The sequence below is a fragment of the Corythoichthys intestinalis genome, chromosome 2, assembly GCF_030265065.1.
Source record: "Corythoichthys intestinalis isolate RoL2023-P3 chromosome 2, ASM3026506v1, whole genome shotgun sequence".
In the NCBI taxonomy this organism is placed as follows: Eukaryota; Metazoa; Chordata; class Actinopteri; order Syngnathiformes; family Syngnathidae; genus Corythoichthys; species Corythoichthys intestinalis.
The window spans coordinates 48153605-48175547 of record NC_080396.1 but is presented as its reverse complement, the minus strand read 5'-3'; the positions used below and the strand labels follow the sequence as shown (position 1 = coordinate 48175547).

Sequence of the window (21943 nt, the reverse complement as noted above, 5' to 3'; positions counted from 1 at the left end):
CTGTTGTTATAACTCACTGACCTTTTCAAGGCTCTAATTGTGTGATATGAAATTTTCCAATTCAATTTTGTTTTGTACATATATATCCAACATAGTTAGTTTTGGTCGTAGCGCAGTGCTGCATTTATTGTCAATAGAGGGCAAAAAAGTACAAATTAAAAATAAAAACTATATGTGAATAGATAGCTCTGATGCCACTGAACATTTTGAGTGGTTGAAAGTAAAAAAATATTCAGAAATGACTTAGTTATCACACTTAAAATACGTCTACATTTTTTGTAAAAATTGTATGATGCGTTATATATTTTTTATGATCACACAAGGGTTAAGCTTTAAAAATCTGAAAATAAGAAAAACAGATATAACAATCGCAAAAAGGTGTGTCCTATCATGTTTGTGCCAAATATAAATAAGATTGGTAAAATCCTGTACGAGCAATGCACTCGAGTGCATTACTTTTTGAATGCCCCTCGTAAATAGAGAATGGCACATTGCCATTTTTTGGCTGTATTCAAGTTCTATTTCTACAGAGATCAGTCAAATACCAACATGCTAACAGCCGGTATCCCGAAATATAGCAAGTTTACATCTACATATTTTACTTAACTCTTGTAAAGCACGAACAATGGTCAGAAATGCTGAATCCTAATCATGAGTGACTCCTTTTGTGAAGAAACTGTTAACTTGTGATGAAGGGGAAAAAAATAAATAAAAAGGAGGAAATTCTGTTGCCGGGATGGATGGCTGCATCAATTGCCTTAGCTGGGGTATTTAATTCAGGTGGACAAATACAAAGAACTGCAAATTATGCTTTGATACCCACACTGGGACCATAGCACACTGATAAGACTTGCGCTAGTTTTGCAGTTTACGCAGTTAATACACTAAATATTGGTCAGCAACATAATGAAAATGGGTGGAAATTCACTTCGCACGTTCATTTACAGTATGCAACCAGACTTTTTTTCCCCCAATTGTGCCCCTCAAATTCTTTATTAGGCCACAATGCTTCAAGTAAAAAAGTTAGCCTGGAACCTGAGGAGGCTTGATTATATGCCTGACGACCCACCGTAAATTACGCCTATATGCCTGGTAGCCTCAGTGACAGGAAGTGCTGAGTGCTAACTCTTTTTATGCTTTCCAGATAATCACTTAGGCTGACACAACATTTTAACAAATGCCTCATATAAGATTCAAGTATGGCCACCACATCAGTCAGTAAAAGTAATTTAAAAAAACAAAATAATATTAAGATACTTTTCAGAGATTGGGTTTTAGGAAGACACGCGTGTAAGCTTACTGTGATTCAATTTTAAAATTAAGGTCATGGAATCACAAATTAGAATAATAATGAAAAAATGTCGACTTCTCATAGTCTTTATAGTAGGGCTGCAGCTATCGAATATTTTAGTAATCGAGTAATCGACTGAAAATTCTATCGATTAATCGAGTAATCGGATAAAACAAATATATTTTTAGGTGAAGAGCAATTATAGATATACATGAGAAAACAAGACATTTTATCATTTTCAGTCAATCAATGTCTTTATTTTTGATGTATATTGTTAAAAACAGCCAACAATTGTATCTCAGATGTAACTAGAATTTTAAAAAATGACTAATTCACTGCTTTCACTCAAAAAACCTTTAATCTTATTTTTAAAAAGTATATATATATATATATATATATATATATATATATATATATATATATATATAAACACACCTAAAAATGCCTTTACGCTTGATAACACACATCACTTAAAAGTTAGGATTTTTTCCCACGTTTTTCAATTAAATTTCTATTTGTGTCAAGCCATTTTTAAGTTCTAGTTAAGTTTTAAGTTAGTCTAAACTGTAAGTCCTGATAGGATTTTGAGTTTTTGCACTGTTCAAAATAAATGTATGATACAGGCTGTATTGGAGCACATTAGGGACTAGTGCTACTTGGTGTTTTATCCATCAATGACTACTGAGCTAAAATTGATAGTTAGCATTATTGAGTTTTTATTTGACACCCTCATCACTCCACAACGCTATGTTATGTTAAAGCCTGTATGAAAGACACGTTAGCCACGCATCGAAAGCGGTCTTAATTGAAACCTAGCCCTCCGCAATGCTAACGTAAGGTGAGCTAGTAGTGACAGTAATGTTAATCTTATATATTAGCGCTTAGCGCTCTTTATTAGCGCTTAGCGCTCTACTGCTTTAAGATGGCGGCTGTTTGCTAACGCTGCCCAGACGCGGCCTAGTCTTTCACTGTGCATCTAGTTCAACATACATGTGATCTCTATGAGACGCACCAGATGCTACCTGTTACCAATGTAGCATTGTGCGGGCTAGTATTTAGCAACGTCGGCGTCGTTTGTGGCGGCTGTCGGCTGCGGTAAGTTTTTTTTTTCCCCCCTTCTTCCTCTCCGCACGCGACAGCGCGTTGTCCCGCATTAAAAGTAGTCCTAGCAAAACGTGATGCTTAGAGCTGTCAAAATAAACGATTACTCGAGGTGAATAAAATTACTCGGATCAGTTTTTAAACTCGAGTTACTCGAGTTGCTCGAGTATTCGTTTCAGCTCTACTTTATAGTACACATATCACCCAGCTGAGCGTGACTTAGGTGCATTGTTGTTATATCTTTGCTAGCATGATTACAGTGAGGTTCAACAGTAGAAGGTACAACTTCAGTAATATAAATTACAATTATATATGCTATGAAAACCGTCTGGCATCACATTGTTTTAGTACGCACGTTTCCTAATGGGACTTTTTTTGTCCTATGATATAGTATGTATATGAAAAATATGCTCTGCTGCCTCCCTCCTCCAAGTCTTGACATCATTTGATGCCAAATTATTTTCGAATGAATATTTGTAACATAAATTAACAAAATATTGACATTATGGCACACTAAAGGCACCAAGAACGAGTAAGTAAGTTTGCTAATAATGTTCATTATGCAACAGGTTTGGATGTTCCAGTAGCATTACTGTAAGCTTCCAGTCACCCAAAAAAAAAAAAAAAAAATTAAATTATGATGTTTTCTGTAAACTGCAGAACGATAAAGTTTAAAGCAGTTTTCATACACTTGATACGTAACTTTCTGAGTGGAGACTAAGCAAAATCAAATCGCAGCAATAAAATCTTTGTGTAGTGAAAGTAAAAAAGATCTACCATTGTTTGGCAATTTTTAAAACGTGCAGTGGGATGACTTTGTATTTTTACAAATATGTCCTTAATACAGGGAGAACCCCTCCCCCCAAAAACAGGCCCCAAATTTGGATACGTGTCAGGATGAAAAGAGAATTTAGCTATAACTACTGTATTTTACTTTTTCAGAACAGAATACTAAAAAATAAAAATGACCATTATTGGTCTTTTTCGCAGTCTCTCTTTATTGCGGAAAGAATTTTTAAAAATCTAGAAAAGACACCTATCCAAATTCGGGGCCTTTTTTTTCCCCCACACAGAAAGGTTAGCTTGAACCCTATAGGACTGTGAGGCAGATTTGCTAACCACTCTTCCACCGTGCTGCCGGCATATTTTATCGTCACCTTAAATTTGATCAACTTTAAACTCACTGTATTATCATAAGTACTGATTTAAGTTAACTCACTTTAGTAAAGCATGCAGATTTCAGTCTTAGGGGTCTGCAACTCGCAGCTCAGGAGACATGCGGCTTTTTGAACCCTCTGAAGCAATTAGTTTTAGATTAAATCAAATTAACATTTGATTGAAATATATTCTGGTGCTTGCGAAACTTAAGGAAGTTTAACTTTAATGGTCAGATCAAGTCAGTCTCACTGTTTTGCATGTTTGTTAACAGAAAAGTCACGCAGGTAAGCCCCTTTCACATACACTAAAACAGGGGTGCCCAAGTCCGGTCCTCGAGAGCCCCTATCCGGCTGGTTTTCCACGTCTCTCTCCTTTAACACACCTGAATCAAATAAACAGCTCATCAGCAAGCATGGGAATGATCCGGATTATTTGATTCAGGTGTGTTGGAGGAGGGCAACATGGAAAACAAGCTGGATAGGGGCTCTCGAGGACCGGACTTGGGCACCCCTTCACTAAAACAACATTTAAATCCCAGGATTTAAAAGGGCAGGCCTTGTACTGAATGTGAAAGCAATTTCCCGGGTCGACTGACACGGAGATTACGTGGACATTTAAAGGGTTGAGTCTTAGGGGCCGTTTACATGGTGACTCTCCGAGAATACGAAAAATGTCAAATTTGCATTTGCATTTGCGTCTCCATTTGAACAATGTCGGGATTCCGCATGAAAACGATGTAGTATTCATGCCAGGCCCTGGGGGGCAGTGCAGATTTACTGGGCAACAGAGAATTATGCAATTTGACCCCACCAAGCTGCCTCAGCCCGGAAAAAAAATATGCCCGGCCACTCGAAGCAATGCCATTTTTCTTTTGCTCAAAAAGGCACAAAAATTGAAACGTTCAACATATTTAATTTAAAAATATTATTAAAACAGTAAATTAAAGCCGATATTCTGCCATATTTGCTGTTTTTAATGTTTAGTAGCACCGCTGCGCACGCCCAATGTGACGTGTACGAGTGCTGACGTTAACGACGCGGTCTCGCGCCGCAGGAGCCTTTGATATGCATGCCAAGGAAGCCCCCCTCAACCCCCCGCAATCGGATTTTTCCACTTTGGAGGCACGATTCAGAATTTTTCGTCTTCGCCGACACCATACGCACGCAAGCAGAGTCCGCAACTCAGTCATTGCGTCTTTGTGTCGCAGAGTCGCCATGTAAACTGCCCCTTAATATTATGTCCGGGACGAAGCGTATGTGATAGAAGGCGTTAAATTCCCGGGTCACCTCACAATGGCTGATGATTTAATTATCATGGTGGGCCTATCGTCACTTCCTCTTTCTTCGCAGTAAGAAAAAAAAGCGGTAAAAAAAATTCACAATTAACAACATAGCAAGCTGGAAATACCTAAATTAAACTGAAAACATAATGAAATTCAATTGCTACTAGATCGTAGAGCCGAGGAAGAGAGTGCATTGGCTGGGACGCGAACCCGCGCGCCGCGACGATTCTAGTCGGCAGGTAAATTCGGTAACCACTGCGCCAATAAGCTCGAGCCAACGGCGCAGTCGTTAGCGTCCTTACATGAAGGAATCGGCGGGGAGGTTTCCACGTGCTATACAACGGATACACTGTGCACCCGTTACATGTGGTTTATTTTGTTGCCGATGTTAGTGTCCGCAATTGCGAAAACAAGGTTGTACCTCAAAGCAGAAAACGACAGAGGGATGCGTTCAAGGGGTTCATTAAATACAAACAAAAATACACGTGGTGGTGGAAAAGGGGGAATATTACCATGGGTCCGTGACAGTAGGTCGACGGGGATCAATATTACGAACCTAAACGGTAGTCAGAGAGCCGATAAGACAACAAAACAAATACACTCAAATACCAGCACAACATAGGGAATTTCAAAACAAGGGCACCAGACGAACAAGCTAGCAAATGCATGAGATTCGAGAGAACAAGGTGCCGAATAGTGACCAGAAACTTATTATCTTGGCATCCTTCTCTTGGATCGCCTGGGCTTAAATAGTCTTCATGAGCTTAAATTGGCTGGAGGTGCAACGTTGGGAACGCACTCGGCTCTGTAACAAAACACGATTTAACCAACATTGTGACAGTCGATGAAGACCAAAAATGATGTGATGTCCAGGTTATAAAATCGCGCCAGCAGCCCTACCTGTGCCAGTGGGCAACACGGGACAAGTCTGTGAAAAAGTCCAACATGCGTCATTCCCGGGATATCGCTCCATGACTGAAAGCAATGACGCAAGTAAATACAGCGTCACCTTACACGGGACTTTACCGGGATATGTTTGTGAAAGGGGTTCAATTATGCAAAGTCACAGTTGCTACTCGGAAGGTGTACCCACAAGTCTGTGCCATTCACAGGCTCAAATGCTTGCGGGTATATGTATACACAATTGAGCTGGCGCTATCATTTCAATTGACAATGTGTGCTTGCGGCGCCCAGTGTTGTCTTTTCTGTGGAAGCTGGGTCGAAACGGCTCATTTTTTGTTGCAACCCGGATTTATTTATTGTCATCATCATCGGTGTCATTGACAGTTACAAGATGTGATATGATTAACCAGAGAGAGAAAGAACCGAAGAAAGACAAGGGCTGACAGGAGAAGCATATGCTTATCAAGTCCCGTCCCCTGCAGCCAAGGACGCACAATCAAATCATGGTAGAGAAGGCATTATACATTGCATTACATGAGCACATGAATTTTCTTCCCAAAAGTTCTTGATTTGCCATAACACTTAGATACATGTGCGTTGGTTCAATGTAGGTCGCATTGTTGAAAAAAAAAAAAAAAATTTGTCCCGTGAACTCAGCAACCAGTTTCACAACTCCATTGTATACAGATGTTACAGTTCATAACAGTGGGCAGCATGCACATATTAATATTAATTAATATTCTGCATTTACTACGGAGCTTACTTTTAGGACATGCAATGTTGTAACTTTGTCTTTGTCTCTGACATTCCTTTAATTTATTTGTTGTGGGAACACTATGTTGTGTCTGTGTGTGTGGCAGTAGTGTTATTGTATTGAGGTTATTCAATTTAGCGAGTCAAAATGGATAAATAAAGCGTGGAAAACCGTTCATAAATGGTGACTGGTAAATGAAGGCGTCATTAATCAACATATCAGAACACCTACAGTATTTGCAGACTTCAAAAACAAAACCGAGATAATACAGAAAATCCAATACATGCCTCTCGCACTAAGACAGTGAAGGGCCATAAAAACGGCGGCAACTTCACCAATCAGCAAATCAAGGGCAATAATTCAGCGGCAGCATACCCTGTGATGAGTCGTGTGATGTGATCGATATTGAACACCCATCGCTTTTATACATGTACGTGAACTCCTATTATGTATTTCACCTTTTCAAAAGGGTGCAGTCTTATTTTTCATAAATGCAGGCTGCATTTTGTGGCACTATGTTTGTTGCCCAGATAAGGGGCACGTTAGGCGCATTGTATTTTGTTGTTTTTTTCGAATCTTCAAAATACAAATGACCTCAAAATTCGGATTCCTTCATTACATTCCTTAATTTTATCAAAGCAATTAAACGTAATTCATGAATATTGTAATGAAAAACTTGAGGTAGTATCGGACAACAACAAGTGGTCACGTGCTGCGTCATTCTCTATAGAATGCACTGCAAGGAAAATAAACATTTGATCATGAAGGCCCAGGGGTGAAAGTGGGCCAGAACGGTCAGGAACGCAGTTCGGGTATAAGACTCAGGGCCGGAACGCAGTTCCAGTATAAGACTCAGGGCCGGAATGCTGTTCCGGTACACGGTGCTTTGATTCCAAAAATATGTTGGCGACTGTCAAAATGCTATGTAAAAAAAATAATAAATAAAAAAAAAGCCTAAACTGCCACACACGCATTTCATCTCCAAGAAGAAAATCTACCAGCATCAGATTTACATACAGTGTTAACGACAAGCATAATAAAGTGCTTGTGTAGTGTAATCCATTTCCACCGATATTTATTATTTATTTTATTGCACGGACGGCATGGAGGTTTCCCCAGCTGCTGCAGTTATCAGAGTCTGACGATGATGAGTCACGTTAGTGCGAATGCATGCAGCAAAGCAAAACGCCTGGACTCATTTATCTGTTCAATTGGCTGACATACTGACATCTGATCAGCAGAGATAGTGAGCTCTGATTGGTTCAAATGTGCATGTTTTCTGGAACAGCAAAAAAAAAAAAAAAAAAAAAAAAAAAAAAGATTGTTGAATGGATGCGACCAAAAAAGGGCTATGCAACAGAAAATGGATCAAATCTTTAAGAGCAAGGAATGAGTTGAGGCGGCCCTTTTATCAGATATAGTTTTATTTGCTCGGCGGTTCAGAACATCTTAGCTGTCAATGTGCACTTTGGACTAAATTTGTTCATTTATGTTAGGCTACTTATTCATTTCCTTATGATTGGAAAAAAAAGTCAATGTTCGCGCGATCTTCAAAATATATTCCATTTCACTCTGCATAATATAAGTCATTTGTACGTATTTTTCTGAATGTATGTTACTTATATCTTTATTATTAAAAAGAAGCTCAAGTAAATGTTTACATTTACTTCAATTTTAATATACATCCTATGTTCTTAAGTAGTTAAAATTGAGATTTGGCTCTAGAATGTGAGGAAATGAGGGAAAATAAAAATTAGGAGATGGAGGTTGGAGTTATTGCTGTTTTTGTTAACTTTTATTTTGCAAATCATTGAAAAAATACAATTTTGAATGAAAATCGGTTTTTGTATGTGTTATAGAAATAACTGTGCCTAAACTGTTTTCTGTGCATTTTGGTAGTTTTAGGAGGTTTGACCCCTCCCCAACCCCCTCAAAAAGTGAAAATAAATAAACAAACAAACGAACACAATTTCTGGCTCTGTGGCGACCTTCACGTCGGGGAGATCCTGCAAGAAATTCTAGCCACTTTCACCCCTGTGAAGACCCATATGTATTTATAGCCAACGCAGTCATTTTGATAGTAGGCTAATATAGGGTGACCATATTTTGATTTCCAAAAAAGAGGACACGCAGCCCAGCCTCAAGATACTTGAATTTTACTTGAAGTTCACCCACTCAAAGATGCCTATATCACTTTAATATATTTAAAGTGTGCCCCCTCACTCTGGATGGAAAAATGCATTTTGAAAAAAAATAATGACTAATATATATATATATTTATATATGAAATGCAGACCCATGGAAATGTAGTCCAGTCAAAAAACATACACACAGTAGGCTATGTGCCAACTAAACATTTTATAAATTACTATAGCGACAATTGTCCTTGACAAATTGTTATTCCCATTCAATTGATATTCTCATTCAATGTTCTAGATTGCATACAAACGCATACATTCGCTGCTCAGCCTCCACCGCGTACAGACGCACTTTGACTGTGTTATTTTACAGTTTTGATGTATGTTCCATGCCTGAATGTGCGTCTTTAGTTGTATGGGGGACAAGAAACTGATAAGCAAATACTTCATTTCGTCCGCCTTTTTCGTCTTCTTCGGTTCCTTCGGGCAAATCATATTACATTTTGTAATTGTCAATGATACCGATGATGACAATAAAATTCCATAAAAAAAAAAAAAAAAACTGACAAACTATTCAACCAGCATATTTCCAAACATATCAGTTCAAAACTACGTTTCCCATAATGCCTGGCGTGGTTTAGCTTACTGATAGTTAGCTGAGGCAAAAATCAAACTTTGCTATAAAAGTTTACAATCATCGGCAGCGCAACGATGAGACACCAAATGGGATTTTACAGTCAAAGCTCCGACAGAAGTCAACAGTTGCCATTATATACGTGTTTATCGTAAGAAAACTTAACAACTGGGCAGGCGTTGTGGCCAAATCGTCAACCCAGTAGATGATCGGTAATGCCTCATGATAGGGATAAACTGCCAACAAAAACAAGAACTACTCCTTCCCTCCCTTCTAGTAGGAGCCATGTCAACTGCGGCCACCCAGCGGCCGGAGGGATTCTCTTCAAATTGGTCCCGTGAAAAATCATAAAAACCGGACATTTTTATGAATTTATAAAACCCGCCCGGACGACGAGGATACTACGTGAAAGTAGGACTTGTCCGGGAAAAAGAGGACGTTTGGTCACCCTAGGCCATGGGTGTCCAAACCTGTCCTCAAGGGCCGCTGTGGGTCCTGGTTTTTGTTCCTACCAATCGAGCACAGACAGTTTAACCAATGAAGTTTGTGCTAAAACAAGTAGCACCTGACTGCAGTCAACTGATTACACTGGTGAGACACCAGACTGGTGAAAAGATGTCGTCTTGTTTTGTAGGAATGAAATCCAGCACCCACTGTGGCCCTATGTGGAATAGTTTGGACACCACTGCCCTAGGCTAATGTAGATATATACAACACGTGTTGCCTTCATTGCAATGCTTCTATAAGGCCGCTTTTTTTGTGGCTCTAGACATATTTGTTTTCTGTTATTTTGGCCGAATAAGGCTTTTTCAACATTTTGGGTTGCCGGCCCCTGACCTTGGCAATCATTTTAAGAGGGGTACGGTATGTACATTTACAACGGCTTATCCTTACTTGTTCCTCTTTTTTGTGACGGCGTTGGGTAATAGCAGGGTGGAATGGAGGGCACCATCCGACTTAGGGCACCTAAAGGGGTTGCAGTGGCCCTAAGTGACAGGCTTCTCAGCGACAATATGTGGACGAGTCGAGTACGGCCAAAAAAGGGGGCGGGGCTTTGCTTATTAGCAATTTAACTTATTCAAAGCAGAACGTGCAGTCACAAAGGAACGTTTCAGGTAAAAGAGCAGACTGTGTGTATTGGGTGCTTGGGCGTGATAGCAGTTGTTGTAAAAACGTGCATTCTACTCGTTGACCACCGAGCATTAAATATTTCCGCGCCACAGTTCAAACACCCGGAAACAGAAAATATTGTTTTTTTCCCCTCGCTTGTATCGCCGCACAGGCGCAGTGTCTCCTAGGATCTATTTGATAATCTAGTGTGCGTCGTTGCTCCCTGTTTTTCCAAACCTCTTGTGGAATACACTAAAGGCACAACATGAGAGATAATTTATGCTCACATTCGAACGGCACTGCAAAATGGGCATCTCGCTACATAGTGCATAGCGAGTGATGTCAAACATGGTAAGCCTGTCAACTGTTGGCATGAGGTGGTTGTACCGAGTCCTTCTGCTTCCCGGCTCAGGAATGGGGTCAGACTACATTAAGATAGCGCCCACTGAGCACGATAGGGTGAGGGGCCGTCTAATTGCTGCACCTCGAGCCTTCCGAATGGAGGCGGAGCGGCGTGATTCCCCAGCTGGCAGCTGCCGCTCAGTTACATTATGTCCTCTTGATGATTCTCCTCCCGTTACAGTTTACGTGAACACGTAAGCGGGTTACTCACCGGGAGGCCCGGTCCCGGCTTCCCCCGGCTTGTCTTTGGCTCGGTTCAGCGCGACAGTGTTGAGGATTTTTCTTGCTCCCAGTAATCTGCCGCCATGTTGCTCCTCCGCACATCAATGACGTCAAGCCCCGCCCCTTCGCCTTATGCGTGCGCATTGTTATCTTGTCTTTCATGTACGCAGTCACTCCCAACATTAAACTTTTCTTGTAAGTTGAAAAATAAAACACTCATACACAAATTTAACAATTTCATGCTTAAATTATGATTTCGTTCAAACCCTTATTTATTTAATTCATTGGCTGCCAAAGAACCTTCATTCATTCTCCTCCCAGTCATAATAGATTGGACGTCTAGGCCCACCAATGGCACTGACACACGAGCATTCAGTCAGTTTTCCCGTAAATGAATTGGACGTCAATGGCATGCTAGGAGTTAAATACTTCTACTACTACCAATAATAAAATTAACTTTAGAGTATTACTTGTGGTCGTAATCGATGTGTATTCGTTTCTATTATTGAAATTTCATTAACTTTGGGTTAAAAGTCTTAAAACTTTGGTGGCAACTTTCCCTGAATGTGTTAATCAACATCATTATTGAAAAAAAAAAAAAAAAAAAAAAATCACATTTATGCTCATTTTCAACCACCTTTTCACAATGAATCCATGATTTGGTTAAACTTGTTGATGTGTCGCTGGTTATTTGGCTGAATTACCACCATTATATTATTATTTTTTTTATTTTTTTTTTTACAAGTAGTCAATGAGGATTTATATAACATTTGTGTGCATTGTTCACTTTGTGTCACACCGTCCAGTCACCAGCTGCTAAGGCTGTTTGGAATTAAAAATTTTGGCCAACAAGGAAATGTTTGATTGGCTCTTTTGCTGGTGAAGGCGTTCTTTGTCTTGTTGCTTCTGGCTACCGGAGTCCATCATTGTCATCATTGCCGTCTTCTTAACCTTCTTTTTCTTCATCTGGATCTCCTCCTCCGTCTGGCGCTGAGTGAAGTCCCACGTCCGCTCCTCCGCCTGACAATGACATTTTTATTTATTTCAGTGGTCAACAAAAAAAAATCTGATGCATTTATGTAATTTACGGGTGCTCAATCCAAATCTGACCTTATTTATTTTTTTGCAAATGAAGATTTAATGACAGAAAAAGTATAGAAGAATAGAGAGAATGAAACAAAGAATAGAAAAAGAATGGCAAAAGACAAGACTACAATGTGACAAACAGAAAGAATGAAAAACGGAAAAAATGAGAATGGGATCGGTAGTATGTGAGCATGTAACTCACCTTGTGCTGTGCGTCTGTCCTGTTCCGTTTCCCTTTCTTGCTGTCTTTGTCCATTCGAGCGCTCTTGTCCACATTGTCCAGGTAGAAGTTGGTTTCACGCTTGGCCTGCGACACTTCCGTGCGGAGGCGCTGTGCGAGAACCATTTGCTCGTAGGCCAGACGCTCACTCAAGTGCGTCCACTGGAACCTGTGCAGGTACTACGATGCCAAAAGCTTCCTGTTATCTACCTATTAGCTATGGTGAATAGATAGTAGCGAAAAAGCGGGTGTTCAATGAACCTTGATGCACCAGAGGTCGGAGACAAAGGTCTGCCGTTTCCGTGTCGCCATCGGTGTGTTGTGAAGAGACGCAGCCACCCGCTTGGCCACACGCTTGTCACGGAACTCCACCCAACCCTCGGTAAAGCCGCTCCTCCTGGAACCCGAGCGCTTCTTCCTCGCCTTCACTTGCCGATCTACTCCGTCAGAAGTTGATGATAACACAGAACAATCAATATGTGATAAGTTGAAAGTTGGCACCATACTCTATCTTTGGCAACGTTCAGTGACTTTGACTCAAATTGCCTTGTACTTGGCTCCTTACTTGACTATGGAAAACAAAGTTAACTGTTGATTTACTTTTTTGAAATATGGTCATCCTGGAAAAAACAATCAGAAAAGTCGCCTAGTTGTCAATACTAGCTGTATTTCTGCAATCCTTTATGTTCTCTGCAGTGTTGTCGTTCTAAGCAGTGTATGTATGCGGAAACCTGCTTAAAGTGCTTGTGACACGAAAAAGCATGTTTATTTCATAATACACGCGGTATTTTATGCTCCTGAATGATATGGACCGCTTGGATGTGTGTGGAAGCGATCGCTATATTTATTTAGTTTTTTGAATCCCGCGCCAGGAAAATGAGTGACTTCCGGCTTCGGTCTCGCATTGAGGAGGAGGGCGCTGTGACGTGTACGGTAGAAGACGTCCTCTTCACGCTACAGTGTACTGTTGTGTATGAGGACGAAGGATTCATCTGATTTTGCGGATTAATACTTTTATTTTTTGCATCACGCCAGCCAAACGGCTGCAGAAAAATCATTCTGTATGCGGGAGAGGCGTATGCGCCTTTTTGGAGTTTCAAAAGGTTCCCATTCACCGTGGATATTTACTGTGGGACCATTGGACTTACAAGGAAGTGAGTAAACATCTTGTTTTGTATTATGTCAAATACGAATACAGTGATTACAAAGTAAACACTATAAAATTCCTTTAAATAAAGGACTACTTACGTTTGATCATTGATAGGCATGTAAAAAGCTATCCTCACGCTCATTAGCAGTTAGCTGTTAGCACGTTAGCTATACAAGAATTCCAGCCACCCTCCTCCAGGGAACGAACTGTAAATTGCTCTCCGCCGGGCGGTTTGCCGATCCGCAAAGAAACTCGACAACCAGGTCGTCATGTCAAATAATCCAGGCTAGTTATGTGTGATTTTCCACTTCGAAGACTTTGAAACATCCCTCGGTTCGGGTTAGCATGTCGGCTAGCTGTCACTCCTTCTGGTCTGTTTACATTCTCCGAAGCCGGGGAAGGGAAATGACATATGTCCGATTTAGGTGTCATAAAATATCGTTCGGCAGGTGTGACAGTAAAGGTAAAGTCGACTGTTTTGACCATTATGGAGTAATTTTGCCATGTCGTCTTGAATAAATGGATTTTTATTATTTTATATTCCATTTAGCACAAGTTATTTGTCATGACCATGCCATTTATTTAGCAATTGGGGAAAGTACTTGGGTAAAAAGAATATCCTGTAAAAATATTGAAGTAAAGAGACAGAAACAATGACATTTTGCCGCTCTCTTCGTCGCGTTTTCCTCATTGTGAATAGTTCCCCCTCGACGGGCTGACTGGTCCTTCTCAAGCCATTTATATAGCTATTGGGGAAAAATACTTGGATAAAAAGAATATCCTGTAAAAATATTGAAGTAAAGAGACAGAAACAATGACATTTTGCCGCTCTCTTCGTCGCGTTTTCCTCATTGTGAATAGTTCCCCCTCGACGGGCTGACTGTTCCTTCTCAAGCCATTTATATAGCTATTGGGGAAAATACTTGGATAAAAAGAATATCCTGTAAAAATATTGGGAGTAGAGAGACTGAAACAATGACATTTTGCAGCTCTCTTCGTCTCGTTTTCCTCATTCTGAACAATTCCCCCTCAATGGGCTGAATAGTAAAACCGATGAGCCTAGTCTACCGCTGACGTCATCCACCTGTTGGGGACGCTAAAGCCCTATAATTGTAGGCGTGGCTAACCGGCAGATTAAAAGACTAATTTCTCGTCATCTGCGCTTTGCTAAATTGTTGTATATAGTCGAATCGTCTCAAAATATGATTCTAATTCACATAATAATGCCATTTAAGACTTTTTTTCTGGTGTCGTATGCTCTTTAAAGCACTAGACAAAATCTTGATCAAGTGGAACCCAGCGAGAAGAATCTTGTTTAACCCTTTCAGGGACAGTGGTCGCTACAGTGGACATCTATTTAACGGTATCATTAGCTAAACGCAGTCACTGCAAGCTCAGGTCACAAAGTATGTGTTTGTGATAGTTGGTAAAAGAGGGAACTTGATATTGAAAACACCTATTGATGGCAGTAGACATTCAATCCATTTTAACTGTGAGGGGCTGGAAGCGATCAATCGATTGCTCTCAGTTAAAATGGATAGGATGTTTAATAACAATGGCAGCAAAAAAATTCTGATATGTCAGGTCACAAAAATACATAGCAAAATACACACGGACAACACTTCTTTGACTTCTTGTCTTTATTCTTGTTTTTTCAATTAATCCGAATTTTTTGTTTTTCAAGCTTTCCATTTTTTTAATATTAAAAATTATATATTTTTATAATTGTTTTTTTTTAATGTGTGCTTTTTTAAATTTTCTACCATCGAAAATTTGAAATCATTGACTTTTTTTTCCCTAAATGGATCCTTTAATTAAATGTATTTATAATTATTTAGATTTTTTTTTTACTGCCTATTGCAAAATGCATATGCAACAGTAACACTGCAATTGGATGACCAATGAGTTAATACTTAAAAATAATTCAATTTTAAAAATCGTATCTTTTTAAACCCGATTCCACAGGCACAGAAGTCAAATGTATGAGGGCCACAATAGGTGTAACCCTGGGGTGAGTCTCAGACAGGAAAAAGACATATTGCACGGACAAAAAAAAAAAACTATTTTCTTAGCCACTTTTTACCTGTTTTGAGTGTATCAGCGTTTATATAATCTATGTGCGTGGCATGACTGGTATGTCACACAAAATCTGCGCAGAGAGTGTTATTTTCTGTGTTTAAACAATATTTTCTTCTTCATTATAAAGAAATTCATGATTTGCATATTTAGATTGTCTGAGTAACCATCTTTCTTTTACGTAAAGCTCATATATAATAGTTTGTCTTTTCTGTTTAAAACAAAAACAAACGCATGACATATTTTGAGAATGAATTTAAAAATAAACATCGTGAGGAACACACATTGATCAATAAATTGACCAGCCTTACCTTCAGGTTGCAGGAAGATTCGTCCAATCTCGCCATAAGCAGACAAAAGATTTCTCATATGTTTGGGCCGGAACCTTGGAGGGATATGACCAATGTAGAGAATTCCTGGTATACATTTCCTGTCTGAGGAAGAAGTCTTTGCAGCCCCCTTTAGATTTAGTTTTTTTTCCTCTCCTTTTTGTGTTGAATATTTTCTGTCCTCGTCCTGCTTTTCTGGAATTGTGATCTTCACATCCTCCTCCTCTTCTTGTGTTGTCCTTACCTCCTGCGCCTCTTTTATGTCTTCTGTGTCTTGAATTTCAAAATTACTGTCGTTCTCCTCCTCCTCCTCTCTTTGAGCTCTCTTTACTTCGTCCATTAGCCCTTCTGATGGAACTGTCGTCGTCATCCTCTTCTTCGCCTTGCCCATTTCTCATCTTATTAGAAATGAAAGCATTTGGTTAAAAATAAACAATGGTCAAATGAAAAAGAATCAACCTTTTGGAATTTCTCACATTTCTGCATAAAATCACCATCAAATGTGATCTGATCTTTGTCAAAATCACACAGATGTAAAAACAGTGTCTGCTTTAACTAAAACCATTCAAACATGTATAGGTTTTCATAATTTAATGAGGAAAGCCTGCAAACACTGACAGAAGGGGGAAAATAAGAAAGGGAATCCTCTGCCTAAGGAGACTTAAAGAGCAACTGAAACCAATTTTAACCAAACAATTTAAGTCAGGTGTGTGCCCAATCACTGATGAGTGCTTTAAAGCTGTCCTGCCCACTATAAAACACACACCTGGTAAGAATTTTCTTGATGAGAAGCATTGTTTAATGTGCATCATGGCTCTGTTAAAAGAGCTGTCTGAAGACCTGCGATCAAGGATTGTCGATGTGTATAAAGCTGGGAAAGGATACAAAACCATCTCTAACAGTCTGGATGTTCATCAATCGACAGTCAGAGAAGTTGTCTACCAATGGAGAGTCTGGCACTGTTGCTTCTCTCCCAAGGAGTGCCTGTCCACCAAAGATGACGCCAAGAGTTCAGCGCAGAATACTCATAGAGGCAAAAAATAACCCAAGAGTGTCTGCTAAAGACTTAGAGAAATCACTCCCACGGTCCAATATCTCTGTGCACATTTCAACTATATGTAAAACTATGGCCAAGAATGGTGTTCATGGAGGACTCCACGCAGGAAGTCACTGCAGTTTAAAAAAACACTGTTGCTCGCTTAATGTTCACAAAAAGGCACTTGGACACGCCACAGAAGTTTTCGCAAAATATTTTGTGGACTGATGAAACCAAAGTTGAATTGTTTAGGAGTAACACACAACGTCATGTGTGGAGGAAAAATGGAACTAATCAACATCAACACCTCATCCCCACCGTAAAGCACTGTGGCGGGAGCATCATGATTTGGGGCTGTTTTGCTACCTCAGGGCCTGGACAACTTGCAATCATTAATGGGAGGATGAATTCAAAAGTTTATCAGGACGTTTTGCAGGAAAACCTGAGGCAGTCTGTCAGACATTTGAAGCTAAAAAGAGGATGGATGCTGCAACAAGACAGTGATCCAAAACATAGAAATAAACTTCAGAATGGTTTCAGAAGAACAAAATAGACATTCTGGAGTGGCCAAGGCAAAGTCCAGACTTGAACCCCATTGAGATGCTGTGGCATGACCTAAAGACAGTGATTCACACAACATCCTAGGCATCTGACTGAACTGCAGCAGTTTTGTAGAGAACAATGGGCCAAGATTAGTCCCAATCGATGTGCCACACTGATCTGCAGCGACAGGAAGCATCTGGTTGAAGTTATTGCTGCCAAAGGGGGTGCCACAAGATATTAAATGTGATGGTTCACTTACTTACCCCCCCCCCCCCCCTTCTGTCATTGTTTGCATACTAACCTAATTAAAATATGAAGTTATTTGGGTGGTTTTAGTTAAAGAGGTTTTTTTTCCATCTGTGTGATTTTGACAAAGATCAGACAAAGAACATGTGATGGTGATTTCCTGCAGAAATGTGAGAAATTCCAAAAGGTTCAGATACTTTTTCATACCACTGTAGCTACTACCTGTTACATACATAAGTAGTTTTATTTACTGTTTGTATATGACATTCATCTTACAATGTTAACATTTCAAAATGAATGCAAAACGGTGGTTGTAATGTTGTCAACACCTAATCAACTTTAAACTAATCACAGCTATAAATATTATGCATCATATTTACCTATGTCAGCCCTTTATAGGGCACTCATTTAACTCATTGGCTGCCATAGACAGCGCTAGTCGTCCAATCCATTTTGACTGGGAGGGGCTGGCAGAAAATGATCACTCCCAGCCCTCCAGTCAAAATGGATTGGATGTCTAGCACTGTTAATGGCAATGAAATGAACATTCAAAGCTTTTCATTTCAATTTAAATGAAATGGACTTTTATCATTGTCAATGACAGTAAACACAAACAGTAGGAAAAAAAGAAAATCATCTTTAGTGTGTTATTGGGGGACACAACCAACGTGTAATTCTGTTTTTAACAAATTTTAATTAGTGTGTTATTGGGGGACACAACCAACGTGTAATTCTGTTTTTAACAAATTTTAATAAGTATTTATCAATGTATTTATTCATTCATTCATTCTCCATCCAGCTTATCCTATTTATTCATAAGGATATAAAATGACAAAAAATAATGGAAAGAATTATATAATATTTTTTAGAAAATAGGATGATAAATAATAATATATATATAAATCTATATGTGTGTTTAAAGGAAAGTTTTAATTGAGACCTGGCGTCGAAATTACATTTTGGATCAATTGTCTAGGCAACAAGACCCAAAATATGATGTCCACGTATGTAGATGTCAGGTTATTTTGAGGTTACGTTTTTTTGTGTGGGTGTTTTTTTTTTAAATTGCCAAAAACAGTCACTTGCCTTAATACGGGTTAAATAGTGTGTAACATTTGGCCAATACAAACAGCCAAAAACGATATGGAGATGACAGGTCTCGTTTGTGGGTGTAAAATCAATGACTTGACATTGTCAACGTTGTTAAATTTGTGCTGTAACGTCATCATAACAATCGATTGGGTATTTGTGTCCAACAATAATGAAAGTAAACTTACCTAGCTACCACAAATCCAAGTAACTGCGTCGTGAATCGGACTTCACTTCACGTGTATACCAAAAGACGCATGTTAATGACGAAACAGCAGTGACGACAGGTCATTTCCTGCTTTCATATTAAAACGCATTGGTCATTTCAAACTAGTAATTTAAATTAACTTATCATAACATATCCAATCGTGATGTTGACGCTGGTTCAAATCAAAATTGTTTTGGGGGAACAAAGTCAAAGACAACAATTTTGAGCTCGTGTTTCAGAAGAGGGGTGTGCAACCTCTGCTTAGTCAAACTTTTTCAAAGCATTAAAATGCCGTGCACCTAAGAAATTCATCATTAGTGAGACTTGAACCATCACTGTTCCTTTTATTTTGACATCAAGTGTGTTAATTTGTCGTTTCCGCTGTGTCGTCACTGACGTGCGACTTTTTCTGGGCGGGAAGTTTTAAGAAATTGAAGCGTCGTAAATTTGTTTTGGGTGCAGGATTAATCCATGAAGTTGGAAAAGAGAATTTTACTTTTGTGGATATTTGTATCGAGGAACGTATAAGCTGTGCAAAAAGGATGCAGAGATCAGTGTCCACTCTCCGTTTGAGTCCACAGATCAAAGTTAAAGTCCTCAATGCGGGGTTTCATATGCTCGATGACATCATGCAAGTCAGTGCGCTGGAACTCTGTCGAGGTAAATTCATGTGTATTTTGTTCGTGATTTTTTTTAACATGGTCAAAGTGATAGATGGCAAATGGTCTTAACATTAAATAAAAAATAACAGTTTCCCTCAGGGGTGGTGGAGCCTATCCCAACTAACAATGGGTAGGAGGCGGGGTACACCCTGAACTGGTGACTCACAGGGCACAATGAGACAAACCACCATACGCTCCCACATTCATACATATTAGGCACAATTTTGTAGTGTTCAATCAATCTAACATGGATGTTTTGGGGATGTGGGAAGGAAACCGCAGTGCCCGGAGTAAACCCACCCAAACATGGGGAGAACATGCAAACTCCACACAGGAAGGCTGGAGCCTAGCATTGAAAAAAACATCTTGTAAAGTTAAACACAAAACCAGGAAATAAATTATATTTATTAAAACGCGACAATATGTCTGGTAACCCGTCCAGAAGGTACCCCACTTCTGGCAAAAAAATAAATGAGGATAGACTCGAGCTCACCTGGAAACATGATGAGAACAAGCAGTATAGAAAATCGATGTATGGCGTTTAAGCAATCCAGGCAATCTAAGAGTCTTTCAAATGTATGAAAACGCAATGAAGTGGAGAGCTCTTTTTGTTTCAGAGACGGGGCTCAGCCAGGAGGAGGCAGTGGAGGTGCTACAGGCTGCGAGGAAGGAGGGAGGTGCTGATGAAGGTGGAGGATCAGGAAATGGAGCTTCTCTGACCGCACTGGACCTTCTGCAGAAGGAAGAGGAGCTAAATCGCATTGTGACATTCTCCTCGCGGCTGGACGCTGCGCTTGGAGGTGGACTTCCTGTCGGCAAAACCACAGAGATCTGTGGGGCGCCGGGAGTAGGAAAAACACAACTTTGGTAAGACAAACAAGTATTAATATGAAAAACGGCTAACTTTGGTGTTTAGTTTTACAGTAAACCTGAACTAGGAAAACCACATTAACATGCATTTCTGTTGCATTTTTCAATCAAGAGTGATGGCAGACGATGTGATATAAGTGTGGTGCTAGTTTGCAGCTGGCGGTGGACACTCAGGTGCCACCGTGTTTTGGCGGTCTGGGAGGTCAGGTGGTTTTCATCGACACGGAAGGAAGCTTCATGGTTCAAAGGGTGGTGGATCTCGCCACCGCTGCGGTCCACCATTGCACCTTGCTTGCCGAGGATGCCGAGCAACAGGATGCCGTGAAAACCTTTACCGTGGAAAGCATCCTGTCCAACATCTTCCTGGTACCAAGTGACTCTCGCGTTAATCCAAGAGAATATCTAGTAATGTCTTCAAGCGTTCACTTCCCATCTCTGTGTGCATAAGGTGCGCTGCCATGACTACGTGGAACTCCTGGCCGAGATCTACCTGCTGCCCGACTTCCTATCTCTTCACCCGAAGGTCCGCCTCCTGGTTATCGACAGCTTGGCCTTTCCCTTCCGTCAGCATTTTGACGAGCTTCGGACACAGCGGACCCGCCTGCTCAATGGCCTGGCACAGCAGCTAATCTCCATGGCGACCAAGCACGACTTGGCGGTGGTCCTGAGCAACCAGATGACCACGCGGCTGCAAGGTGGACGATCTGAGCTGGTTCCCGCCCTCGGGGAAAGCTGGGGCCACGCGCCCACCCAAAGACTCCTCCTGCGCTGGGCGGGCTGTCAAAGGCAGGCGACTATTTTTAAGTCACCAGACCATCAAGAGGCCACAGTGAACTACCAAATAACCACAGACGGCTTCAGAGACGATGACGAATCAGAGGAGCCGCCTAGTAAACGGCCTCGAACTAATACTGACCAATCAGCTGTCTTGTAGAATAACTCTGATATGACGATGCAGAGACCACAGGTGGCCAAACACTATTCAAAGCCAATGAGCTCAGAGAGTTATAGGTTAGAAAATGTGACACATTTATGTCAAATAGGAGTCTAAGGATAGTGCAATATTTAAATTAAAAAAAACAAAAAAAAACGACACTCCGCTGGTTGAATTTGACGAGACTGCTGGATGCTGGATATGTGGGCAGTGAGCCAATTGGGGATGGTTGTCACCTGTTTGCCATCCTAAGGACAGGGCCATTCAAGCCACATAACATTAAAGTCAATGGAGTGTACTTTGAAATACCTATAGATTGCTCCGTTTTCAACCAGGTTTATAAACAGCTTGGATTTTCATTAATGTCAGATGCAGTAACTTTACTGCATACTTAAGAATATAACATCTCAAAATCCGGCCTGACTCATAGCCACATTAATATGGTTTGTTAATCTGTTAAGAATTTAGTAAATTAAGAGTATTTTAGTCTAGAAAATCC

The 21943-nt window shown here is 40.1% G+C and overlaps 4 protein-coding genes across 8 annotated transcripts in view; 1 reads left to right on the top strand and 3 right to left on the bottom strand.

Moving 5' to 3' along the window:
* The window catches only part of LOC130911930 (cyclin-dependent kinase 16-like), a 37454-nt gene extending 26327 nt beyond the window's left edge, over positions 1 to 11127 (bottom strand). The window contains exon 1 of one of the 3 annotated variants that reach the window (XM_057829615.1): positions 10985 to 11127. Coding sequence is in view for 2 of the 3 variants with exons in the window: in XM_057829613.1 (XP_057685596.1) it covers positions 10156 to 10213 (58 nt within the window). In the remaining variant the exon portion in view is untranslated. Of the gene's footprint in view, positions 1 to 10155; positions 10326 to 10984 lie in introns of those variants that run through there. The other 2 variants (XM_057829613.1, XM_057829614.1) reach the window with 2 other exon arrangements.
* Positions 11128 to 11623: 496 nt separating this feature from the next.
* abt1 (activator of basal transcription 1) lies at positions 11624 to 19986 on the bottom strand. Of its 2 annotated transcripts, none has more exons than XM_057829625.1 (5): positions 19941 to 19986; positions 15839 to 16254; positions 12563 to 12738; positions 12284 to 12481; positions 11624 to 12015 (listed from the first exon to the last, which is right to left on the bottom strand). In XM_057829625.1, the coding sequence occupies exons 2-5, from the start codon at positions 16245 to 16247 to the stop codon at positions 11812 to 11814; spliced, it is 987 nt and encodes a 328-aa protein (XP_057685608.1). In that variant the 5' UTR covers positions 16248 to 16254; positions 19941 to 19986; the 3' UTR covers positions 11624 to 11811. The 2 variants fall into 2 exon arrangements, with proteins under 2 accessions (XP_057685608.1, XP_057685607.1); XM_057829624.1 differs by lacking the exon at positions 19941 to 19986 and adding an exon at positions 18959 to 19077.
* rad51c (RAD51 paralog C) lies at positions 19360 to 21888 on the top strand. Its single transcript, XM_057829622.1, has 4 exons — positions 19360 to 19638; positions 20258 to 20507; positions 20660 to 20876; positions 20959 to 21888. The coding sequence occupies exons 1-4, from the start codon at positions 19521 to 19523 to the stop codon at positions 21442 to 21444; spliced, it is 1071 nt and encodes a 356-aa protein (XP_057685605.1). The 5' UTR covers positions 19360 to 19520; the 3' UTR covers positions 21445 to 21888.
* Positions 20028 to 21943, bottom strand: part of LOC130911924 (suppressor of tumorigenicity 14 protein homolog) — a 29603-nt gene continuing 27687 nt past the window's right edge. For both annotated transcript variants that reach the window (XM_057829604.1, XM_057829605.1), the window contains one exon: positions 20028 to 20471. The gene's annotated coding sequence lies outside the window, so the exon portion shown is untranslated. The remainder of the gene's footprint in view (positions 20472 to 21943) is intronic.